We start from the raw sequence: 11,168 nt of genomic DNA, 5'->3' as shown, positions 1-11,168 counted from the left end.
CCTACCCTGCCGTGCAGCTTCTCGTTGAGCTTGGGCTCGTGGTGCTCACTCTTCTTCACCTTCAGCCACTGCACCAGGGGCTTGATGGTCAGGCCCTGGGAGACAAGGTGCACTGACCCTGACCCTGACTGCTGGGGCGAGCCCCACTGCACCCCTCTCCAGCCCACTGGAGACCCAGCCCCACCCCCACAGGGTGAAGCAGGCACCCTTCTCCAGTGCCCGGCTGGCCGGCGACCCTCTGCAGAGGCGCCCCACACCCGCCCTGCCCCCCCCACCGGAGCCAGCGAGCGACTCCGCAGATGCGCCCGCAGCCAGGCCAAGTGGGGCGCAAAGTGTTAACTGGGGCTGTGTCAGCCGGCAATGGCTGAGGAGGGAGATTTTTAGGCCAAGCCGTGCTGCGTCCCCTGTGGGGCCACATGAAAACCTACAAACCAGCTCCTAGTTACTAAAGTTAGAACGTGCAGCTGGGAAGGAGCCTGGGAAGGCCGCGGGGAGCAGGGCCGGCGAGGGGCTGCCCCTCGGGCCGCGGGCAGGGCACGAGGGCCACGGGGCCCCGCGCCGACCTACCTGGAAGATGACAGTGAAGTAGATGACGATGATGGTAGTGCTGACGAAGAGGTTCTTCTCCTTGACCTTGTCCTCATCCAGGAGGACGACCAGTGCGAAAGCCACAGCCCCGCGCAGGCCGCCGTAGGACATGACCACCTGGTCGATGACCTCCAGCTGCACCATGCGGTACCGGTTCAGGACCCAGGTCTGCAGGACGACGCCTGCAGGGCCCGGTGGGCGGTCAGCCCCACGGCTGGGACCGGACGGCCCCGCCAACCCCGCCCTCGGCAGCCGCTGCGCTGGGGGGAGCAATTAGGGATCCCCTCTGCGGACCAGAGGTGGTGACAGGTGACAGCAGCATCCAGCACACAGAACGGCGGAAACTGCACTCTGGGGAGGGGGTGGGTGACTCCTCCCGCCCCCTGGCCCTCATCAGGCCCCAAGACCCCGCGCACCAGCTGAGCAGTGCGGGGCGGGCAGCTGGGGTCCTGCCTCACGCGCGCCAGGGCTACTCCCTCGGTGACGGCCCTGCCCCAGGTCACTCTGTCCCGTTCGGAATGAGCGAGTGGGAAATCACACAGGCTCCCCTGAGCCTCTGCTGCCCGCAGCTGCCCACTCAGCCTCACCACGGCAAGGCCGTGAGCGGCCTGACCCTCAGCCAAGACCACGGAACGCCAGGCCGAGTCCCCAGGGGCTCTTGGACCTGCCCTCCCCTGGGCTGGGGACGCACGCCACATCCCTGCCTCCCACGGACACCCACAGCCAGTGCCCACACCCCTGCGCCCGCCCTCACCGACGGCCCGGTACACGGAGATGAAGACCAGCGTCAGCAGCACGAAGGCCGTGTTCCACCTCCAGATGAGCGGGTCCACGGCCGAGATGCCCAGGAACATGAAGATGATGGTCTCGGCCCCGCTGGCCAGCATCTTCATGGTGTAGCGCACGGTGGTGGCGGACTGCTCCGAGATGTTGGCCTTCACGTACTTCTGGCAGCAGATGCCGCAGAAGGTGATGCTGGGGGGCGGGCCACTCGTGAGGCTGCAGGCGCCATGCGCCCTGCACCCGTGCGGCTGTCTGGGGCGACCCCGGTGGCACCCCAGGGCCTGTGCCCTTCTCCCCGTGAGCTCGGGGCTCCTCCGTGGGGATCAGTGCCCTGAGCTGGGCCCACTGCCGGCCGGCACCCCGACATCACCGCAATCTGTTCCCGAGTCCCTGGGGCCTGGGCCCTGAGCTGCAGCGCGCCTGCCTGCCCCTGGCCCAGCCGAGGCGGCTCCGAGGGGCACGGGGTGCTGCCGACAGAGAGGCGGCCTGCAGGCCTGCAAGCCCGGCCCTCTGGACGCCAACTCCTTATGTAAAAAGCTAAGGAGATCACATTCCTCACCCCCGACTGCCCTGCCCGCCAGCCTGGGAGGCGGGCAGGGCGCCTGGGGCTGCAGAAGGCCCAGCCTCCACCACCCGGGGACTGGAGGCAGAGTGAGGCGCCACTCCTGGGCCCCCCGAGACCTGCAGCCAGGGGTACTTACGCCAGGATGGAAGACAGGGACAGCATCTCGGAGGTGAGGTAGGACAGGTAGGAGATGATGAACACGAAGGCGGGCTCGATGATGTGCACGTGCTTGGTGAAGCGTGTCACCAGGGACAGCAGGAAGGCGAACAGGACCCCCACCAGCATGCCCCCCAGGCCCACCACGAAGAAGGACACTGCAAGGGGCAAGGACAGGACGTCGGGCCGCCTGAATGGCCCTTTGTGGCCACGGCGTGGGCCAGGCGGGTCTGCTGGCCTTCCTTCCCCGCTGTCCTGAGGCTGTTGCCTGGCAACCCCCCCACAGAGGGGCTCAGCAAACAAGAAGCCCATTCTCGGGAGAGAGGCCTAGTGGACAGCTGGGGAGGGGATGCAGCCTATGGACGCCCAGCCGCCCCCCCCCCCATCACGGAGAGAGCACCCTTGGGCATGGGTCGGCAGCCAGGACCAGGGCCCTGGGCGCCCAGGCACAGCTAGGCTGTCGTCGGTCCTGCCCAGGGAACACCCAGGACACCCGGATGTACCCCCTCCAGCCTGATCTGGTGGCCGTGACGGGGAATTGACCCTTGCCTCCCAGGGGGGCTGAGACACGGCGACATCGTGTTCGTGAATCACGCCGGAGACAGGAAGGGCCGTGACGGAGACAGAGGTGGAGGCCCCTGCTCGTGCCCAGGCCATGGTCCAGGGGTGCCTGGCGCAGAGGCCGGGCCGGCCCGCGAGGCGGCCGCATTCTGGAGAAGGGGTGCAGGCCCCCAGGCCGGGACCCGCCAGCCACACACCTATGCCTTTCACGTAGTCTACGCCGGTCACATTGTCCCCGCCCAGCGTGATGAACGATTCGAACACGTTGTACAGGACCTGGGGACGCAGAGGCGGAGCCGACGTGAGGCTGGCCCTGGGGCCCCGCTCCGTCTCGGAGCCTTAAAACTACTGGCAGGGAGATCACCGCGGGGCAGTAATGATCAGTGAGGAAGGCCACGGACGAGCCAGCAGGTGGGATCTGGGAGGCAGAACATTCTGGAAGGAACTAGACCTTTAGGAACAAACCCGGCCGGCAGGGCGGCCACAAAGCCAGCCCACTATGTTCAAGTCTCGATTTCATTTCCCAAGACAGACCCGGAGCTTGGTCGTCAGTGACGGTGCTGCTATGTTGCCCCCCGGTGTGGGGGTCACAACCCTGGTGCCTCTGGCGTCTCTGCCTGTTGACATTTAAACCTCATCCCACCAGGACGAGATGAGACGCCCAGAAGCCTCGCCCAAGGTGCGGCTGTGGGGACAGCTGTGTTTTCCGAGCCTGCTCCCCACCTGGAATGGGCCATAGGTCTCCAGGAGACACTTGCGTCTGCGCCCCTAAATGTGCTCCCAGGGCCCCGGGGGGCGTGTCAGGTGCTGTGTACAGGACGGGCGCCTGCATGAAGGCACCGGGAGCCGGACCTGCGCAGAAGCTCCGTGCGAGGCGGGCCTCACGCAGGGAGCCGTGAAGTCCCCGGTCAGGCAGGCCACGTGTCCGTGGAGACGCAGAGGCCCGGCCACCTGCCTTCCCCACTGCCCTGCCCTGCCCTGCCCAGGCTCAGGGTGGGCTCGGACCCCCAGATAGGCTCAGCTCTACAAGAAACCTGGGCACCTGGCCCAGGCTTTCACCCTCCACGACCCGGGGACATGAGCAGTGAGCAGTGAGAGAGACGCCCCAGGTGCCCCGGAGACAGGAGGGGACTTCGGGCCCCTCCGTGTCTGCGGCTGCCACGTGGGGGCGGCCGGGACATGCCCCCGGCCCCGAGCTGGCTCAGGGACACACCCTCGGCCACCGTTCCCTTTCCAGAGGTCCTGGCCCAGTTTGGGGATGGGTTTCAAAAACTAAGTGGTGGCCCTGATGCCGACACAGCCCCTCACATTCCCGTCCTGAGGGGGGACCCTGCAGCCCCTGCCGGCCCACGGGCCACCGAGCCGCCGGTGCCACCTCCCTGGGGGAGAACAGCCTTCGCGAGCACAGCGAGAGCCCCAGCTGCCCACGGCCCCGGTTCTGCTGAGATTTTGTTGTTTGCTTATTAATTCTCTCTAGAAAGTCAGCAACATGGGGGCCGACTGGGCTCTGGGTCCCTGACCGCGGAGCCGTGACCCGCGAAGGAGTGAGGTGGGGTCCACGGGGTGTCTGAGTGGACAGTCACGTGTCGCCCAGGGGCATCGGCCACGCCCGGGGCCTGCCCCCCGCCCCGCGGCGGCCCCACCCGCCTGGGCGCCTGTCCCCCGGAGGCCCTCACCACCGTGACGGCGTCGTTCAGCAGCGACTCCCCGAAGACGATGATGAACAGCACCTCGTTGACGTGCACCTCCTCGAACACGGCCAGGACGGCCACCGGGTCCACGGCAGCGATCAGGCTGCCGAACAGGAGGAAGTCCAGCAGCCCGATGTCCAGGTCCCCTAGGAGACAAGGGTGACGTCGGGGGCCTCCACTGGCGCTGGAGCCCGGGCGTCCCCGGCCGCTGGGACACAGAGAGAAGACAGGCGGAGGGCAGAGCAGGCTGGACGCGTGCCAGCCTCCCGGGGCTGCTGGCCCGGGGCCTGGGCTGGCTGCGGGGAGAGTGCCCCCCGCCGCAGCTCCCACAGCTTCCGGGAAGGCAGGGAGCCCCAGCCCGTCCAAGGAGACCGGCCACCCCTGGGTCTCTCCTTTGATTTCCTCAGGCTGGCTGAGGCCTCCTGTTCGGCTTCCCAGGGAGCCTGCTGCAGGGGGCCGAGGGGCTCGGGGCGCCTGGCATGACACATGCAGCCAGACCCTGGCCCTGGGGAGTCTGCTGCCCGGTGGGCATGAGTGCGGACGCAGGGCGCACGTGCCTCCCCAGCCAGTACGGTCTGGGCCACAGTGGGGGCAACAGGGACCAGCCCAGAGGGAGGTGACCGGGGTGGGGTCAGGTCTCAAGGGACCCTGGGGGCTGCGACAGCCCTTGGGAAACCCCAAAGGCCCCAGCAGCAGTGGCTACAGGGGGGCTGGCGAGAGCGGAGGGTAGGAGGGAGGTGGCAGACACGTTCGGGGTGCCAGGAGGACAGGCCTGGAAAGAGTATGTCCACACGGAGCCCGCCCTCTCCCCTCGGCTCCACGGCCCCTGCCCAGGGCCCGCGGGCGCCCGTGGGTGGGGAGGTCGTGCTGAGAGGCTCTGCAGCCTCCGCGACCCTCCCGGTTGATCTCGGGGCCTGGGTCACCAGCAGGTCACGTGCACACCCCGGTGCCGGCCTCAGACCCGTGCCTGCGGAGGCGCGCGTGGGTGCCCGTCTGCCCCTGCTCTCAGCCAGGCTCGGTTGCGAGGCCTTGACTGGGGCGTCCCCTGTGGCCTCACTGGCCACCTGTCCTCTCCCCAGCCCAAGTGGATCCAGTCAGGGCCGAGAAGATGGAGGGAGGGCGGAGAGGCTGAGTCCATGTGGCTGGACACTGCCCCGAGTCCCTGGTCATGGGTGTCCACAGGGGCCTTTCCAACTTCTGGGGCTCCTGCAGGGCCTAACCCTGGGCTGGCCTGGATGGTGAGTCCTGCCTGCGGCCTGGCCCAGACTGACCCTTCCTTGGAGGGGTGCGCCCGGTCCTTGAGCTGCCGGTCAGCATGGGTGGACCGCTGCCGCCCTCGCCCTCCCAGCCCCATCCACTGGGACAGGATAGACTCCTGGGCCCCTGGGCCCTGCTCCGCTCCGTGACCTGGGACGACGCCTAGCCTGGCCAGCCGTGTCCCGGGCGTCACTCAGTGTCCCTGCCACAAACCCCGAGGCTTTGGGCTCAGCAGCCGGAGGCAGCCATATCATCTTACGTGCGTCCTGAGCACCCGAGAAGCCACCATAATGCCAACAACGTAACCCGACTGCACCCACGGGGCGGGGGGCCCACCTGCGAGGCCGGCCAGGTGCACCCCGGCCCGTGTCACCCTTAAGGTTCCTTCCCGCTGGGCCTGGCAGGCAGTGCAGGGTGGTGGGGGCCTCGAGGGAGCACGTGCGTGCTCCGTGGGGCGAGGACGAAGTCCCGAGGTGACAGTGTGCTAGGCGAGGCGGCTGTTCTCATCGGGGGACCTTTGGCCCTTCTTTCTCAATGCACTTCCTTTGTCACTGGGACTTCAAGGCCTCGATTCACATGGGAGGCCAGCAGGGCCCCCCCTCGATCAGATGGGCCTGTCTCCACGTCTGGTTCCGCTAGTAGAGCGGGGTGAGGCCGGGCTGAGTGCTCGGACGGGCGCCCGGGCGTGGGGCCCACGGCAGCCCTCCCCCTCTGCCCCAGTGCCGGGGCGAGCGTGCCGTGAAGCCAAGGGGGCCTGGGCAGCATCGGGGCCCCACCCGCTCCAGTGTCCCAGGGGAACGATGCTTATTAATTGCTTATTAATTCTCTCTAGAAAATCAGCAACAGTGATGCTCTGCAGGCCCCGCCCGCTCCAGTGTCCCCGGTGGGCGGGGCCCTCCTCACAGGTGCACGGAGAGTAAGCGGACTCTGGGAGGCGAGGCCGGGCACGGAGCTGCAGGCGCCCGAGGGCGGGCGCTGTGGCCTTCTCTCGAAGGTTTCAGCAGAAACGACGCCCAAAAGTGCTGCTCAGGTGCGTGGCTACCTGGGCTGTGGGCTCGGATGCTGGCCTCTGCCGGAGGGGCCTCCTGCTCTCTGTCCCCGGGGGCTCGGTGGTGGGGGCCGGGCCCCACCTGCCCTCCGAGGGCAGGGCCAGCAGTGGGCGGCTCCCCCCCCCGCCCAGCCGCCGACCTGGCTCAACCAGGATCCCTTCCTCAGAGCCCGGAGCCCGTCGGGCGGAGCCCCCCGCCCACGGAGCCCCCCGGGTAGGCGGCAGCGCCCACTCACCCATCAGGCCGCTGAGGAAGACGCCGTAGAGGGACAGGCCTGTGGTGGCGGCGTTCCACACGGTGCCCACGACGGCGTACAGCAGGATGGTGCCCAGGTTGCTGAAGAAGAGCCGGTTGGGCATGAAGTAGCCGGCGTCCAGCACGATGGGCGGCAGCAGGTAGAAGAAGAAGGCGGTGGGCGTGAGCGTGAAGGACGCGATGTGGTTGGCGGCCCAGACGATGCCGCCCAGCACCAGCCCCAGCACGATGAGCAGGGCGCTCTCCGGCACCACGCTGGTGACCTTGTGGGACAGGTGGAAGCCTGCGGGACAGGCGGGTCAGGGGCGGGCGGGGGAGGGACCACAGGCTCCGGCTGCGGTCACCTCCCTCCCTTCCGCTCGTGTGGCCTGGAGGCCCAGCTAGTCCCGGTCACCTGGTCCTCGGGACCTGGCCGGAGGTCGCCCTCCTCAGGGGTCTCCCCGCCTCCTGCCCAGACGATGGCCCCTCTCTTCCACGGGGACCCCGAGAGGGCTGGTCAGCTGGGGTGCTAGAGTCAGGCTGGCGGGGGCTGCAGGGCTCAGGACAGGGTGGGCAGGGCGGGGGCGCCCACGCCCAGGCTGCACGCAAACCTGTCCTCGGCCCTCCGTCTTGCATCTGGTGACCACGGCCCACCCTCGCCCTAAGCGTCCTGAGGCGCTGAGGCTACTCCCTGCTCGAGGCCCAGCCGCACTGGCCTCTCCCTGGAGGGCCCCGCACGCTGGCCGGCGCCCGTGCCCGCAGCAGGGCAGGGTCTCCGGGCCGCCCAGCAGGCACGAGCTCCACTGCCCACACCGAGCCCAGAGGTCTCCGCGCCGGGCCCCTCGCCAGGACCCTGGGGTGCCGAGCTCCGCCCGCCTGCCCAGGCCCACTGGGGCCCACTGCTCCTTCGTGCTGTGAGGCTCAAGAGGAAGTGCCAGACGCCTCCGTGAAGCCAGATTTTGGGACACTGACGGACGTACACGTCGCCTCCCTCGCCCACCGAAGTTCTTGGGGGCCGTGCGTGGGATTCTGAGGCGAGGCCTCCTGGCTGCTGGGACCCCACCGCAAGGGGAGCGGAGGCCACGTCCTGGCCCCGCCCTGAGACCTGGGGAGGGTCCCCGGGCGCCACAGCCCTCCCTGGCCCACTCCTCGGTGATAATTTCGGGGTCACGGCGGGGCTCCCCGAGGACGGTCTCCTGTCCTCAGTGCTGGCCCGCCTCGGGCAGCCGACTCCACTCAAAGCTGCCTGGGAAGCTGTGTGGCACGTTCAGTGCAGGGCCTTCAGGCGCACTGGCCTCTGGCCACCTGCCACCTGCAAGGCCCCTCAGCTGCCCAGAGGCATGTGGGCTCGCGCTTCCGGTCTGAGGGCCTCTGAGGTCCCTCCCAGAGCCCCGCCTGGCTGTGCATCCTGGCTCTGGCCAGGGGCTGCCCCTCCATCTGACGTCCACGCCTCATTGGGGCATCTGTGCTCCCCCACCCCGGGGAGCCACCCGGGGAGCCGGCAGAGCCAGGGCCCAGCCTCGGGGGAGGCTGGCTGGCGCCTGGACGTGGCCACGTGACAGGATTTCCAGGCCGCGCCAGGGCACGCATGACGCATGCATGATGCCCGGAGTGAGGGAGGCCGTCTCTGAGCATGGAGGGCCGGGTCCCTGGATGTCTCGGGCCCGCCCGGCTGCTCTGCAGGAAACCGTCCGGGGCCCCCCTGGGGTTTGCACGCTCGTGCCCTGGAGGGGCCGCAGTGTGGGTGAGGAAGGACAGGCGCCCCGCACGTCTGCCCCAGGCCAGTCTGCTGGGACGCAGCAGCAGCATCTGAGCCCCATCCTCAGCAGCACCTGCCACCCAGACGCAGGCAGGGCCGGCCCCCGGGGCACAGCAGGACGGCCCGTCCTGCCACAGCCCTCCAGCTGGGGGCCTCCCGTGCTTTGGGAAGAGGCCTGGGAGGCCAACTCTCCCTGTGGCTTGTGGCCCCTGCAGGTCCCGGGTAGCTACGTCTTCACAGCTCTGGAACGGGTCGGGCAGTGTCCCTCCCCGCGGCCTCTCCGATCGCCTGCGAATGTCCAGACGGAGTCCAGTTCTCTCCTTTCGCGAGGGGCTCGGATCCAGGAGCTGCGTTTACAGAGGTCGGTGGTCTCTGCCAGCGCCGGCTCTGCTGCCGGCTCCTCCGGTCCAGCGGCGTCTGTCTTTGGCCGGGCCACGGGCGAGGACGTGGCTTTCGCCGGGGTGGCAGCGATGCCCACTCCTGCCCCACAAGTTCCCCAGAGCCCCAAGCCGTGCTGTCTCCCCGCGCCAGAGGCTCTGCCTGCATTCACCGTCAGCGGAAGCCACCGTTTTCAGTCGTGTTTCCTGTTGTTCTGAGCGTCCTGGCCGGCCTCCGAGCCTGTCCAGCAGACACCGCGTGTGTGGCGGCTCCGAGCCTGTCCAGCAAGGCTCCGAGGACTCTGCCACCCTCAGTGCCACCTGTCTGGAGCCCCTTAGAAGACAGAATCCAGGGACCGGAAGGCAGCGCCATAGGTCACAGGCCCAGGCCTGGGGTGCTGAGTGACCCCCGAGCTCCAGAAGGCCCCTTGCCGGGTGGCAGTGGAGGGTCCCCAGAGCTGGACGCCAGCTTGGACACCTGCAGGGCTACGGGCGGGAAGCTGCCCAGTGCCCAGGACCCTGCACGCAGGGCCTGGCTGGCGCCCCGCCCCCCAGGCGTGCCGGTGTGTGCGCCCGTTGCTGGTTGACGTGGGGAGTGGGTGGCCGCGAGGCAGGCCAGGCGCCTCTGCCAGGAGCGAGCCCTGCGGTCCCACAGGAAGGTGACTCGCTCCTCACGCTCACTGAGAAGGAAACACGAGGACAGATGGTGACACACAGGCCGCCGCTCCCGAGCCTCTGCCACTGTGCCACTCGGGGTCGCACGCTCTGCGAGGGAGGCCTCCTGGGACCGGGGGCCTTTCAAAGTCCAGCGGTCGCCTGGTCCTGCTGCGTAGAAGTGCCCGGCACACCTGCGCACACGGCGGGGTGGGCCCATCCGCGTCCGGTCGGTCTGCCCCACTCTGCCGGGTTGGGGACAGGCCCCTTCCGCGAGCTGCTTTTCCCCAGCGCGGCCACAGCCTCGCAGGCCCGCGGTGCCCTCGCCGTCCCAGGCGCGGCCCCCGCCTGCTGTGCAGGGAGCTTTGCTGTGTGCAGAGGACCCTTCGGCCTCTCGTGTCTGGCTTCTGAGTTTCGTGTGACGCTTTAAAAAGCCATCCCTAGTCCTCTGTTCTCCGCGAAACTTAACGTTCAGTTTAACTTTACTTGAATTTAACCAAGACAATATTTAAGAACGGCTGTGGAACCGAAGGGCTCGCCCGGCCCCGGGAGAGTCTCCGAGCCCCGGAGACAGCGCCTGTGGCGGCCCCACGGCCCCGTCCCGGGGCGCAGGCATCTGTCCCGTGTCCCGTCCGTGTCCCGCTGGCTGTGCGTCTCCGCTGCTGCCTGCAGGGCCTGGGTTCCGCCTTCCGTCTCCGCCGACTTCGCCTGACGCCTGTGTCATGGGGTCATGTCCCAGGACCCACAGACACTGCCTGTCGCCTTTGGGCCCTGAGTGGTTCAGGGAGGACAGACAAGCTGCCTGGGGTTCGCCTCGCCGGCGCGGCCACTGGTTGGCTTGTGATTTCCGTCTGGTCGTCAGAGAAACTTTTCCATCCTCGAATGTACTTGTAGCAAGGACTCACTTCGGCTCTGAGTTCCCTTTTCCCCTAACACTGGGGACATCGTTCCAGCAAGTTCTATGCTCCCACCACTGCGCGGTTGGCCTCTGGTCACTTGGTCCTTCTGGCTTGGGGACAAGGGAAGGGGCAGAGTGGGACGGTGCTGGTTCCACTTCTGCCCAGACTCGGGCGCTCTGGTTGCTGGGCTTTCCTCGCAGGCGCGTTGGCCGGCCTGGGACGGCCAGGCCCACAGGCCGCTGCCCCCGTCCCCGTGACCACCCGCAGACGCCGGGCTGCACCGTAATGAGCTAATTAAACGAAACACTCAATAGGTTGAAAGCGGCAATTTGCTAGTGGTTTCGCGATTAAGCACATAATGGGCATTTCATCGTCAGCGCTGCAGGCCGTGGACCAGGTCGGTCAGCCAAATTCCAGCCCAAAGCGCCTGCAGCGTCCACGTCAGCCGTGGGCGGCGAGGCCCTCCAGCCGGAACGCACGGCCACCACAGGGTGGCCCGTGGACACAGGCAGGGACTCGGCTCCTGGCCGGGGCCTCGTCACTGTGGGCCACACGTCCCCTCCCTCCCACACGTCCCCTCCCTCCGCACGTCCCC

The 11,168-nt window shown here is 68.2% G+C and overlaps 1 protein-coding gene across 1 annotated transcript in view; it reads right to left on the bottom strand.

Moving 5' to 3' along the window:
- Nucleotides 1-11,168, bottom strand: part of SLC9A3 (solute carrier family 9 member A3) — a 39,590-nt gene that overhangs the window by 5,473 nt on the left and 22,949 nt on the right. Inside the window, exons 3-9 of the mRNA XM_006917169.2 lie at nucleotides 6,886-7,188; nucleotides 4,330-4,490; nucleotides 2,851-2,929; nucleotides 2,073-2,250; nucleotides 1,343-1,563; nucleotides 568-770; nucleotides 6-95 (exon numbers count right to left, since the gene is read on the bottom strand). Of these exons, the coding sequence (XP_006917231.1) occupies nucleotides 6-95; nucleotides 568-770; nucleotides 1,343-1,563; nucleotides 2,073-2,250; nucleotides 2,851-2,929; nucleotides 4,330-4,490; nucleotides 6,886-7,188 (1,235 nt within the window). The remainder of the gene's footprint in view (nucleotides 1-5; nucleotides 96-567; nucleotides 771-1,342; nucleotides 1,564-2,072; nucleotides 2,251-2,850; nucleotides 2,930-4,329; nucleotides 4,491-6,885; nucleotides 7,189-11,168) is intronic.

Source organism: Pteropus alecto, unplaced genomic scaffold (genome assembly GCF_000325575.1).
Source record: "Pteropus alecto unplaced genomic scaffold, ASM32557v1 scaffold137, whole genome shotgun sequence".
Classification (NCBI taxonomy): Eukaryota; Metazoa; Chordata; class Mammalia; order Chiroptera; family Pteropodidae; genus Pteropus; species Pteropus alecto.
Note: the sequence above shows the minus strand (reverse complement) of the source record. Positions and strands in the feature narration are given on the sequence as shown.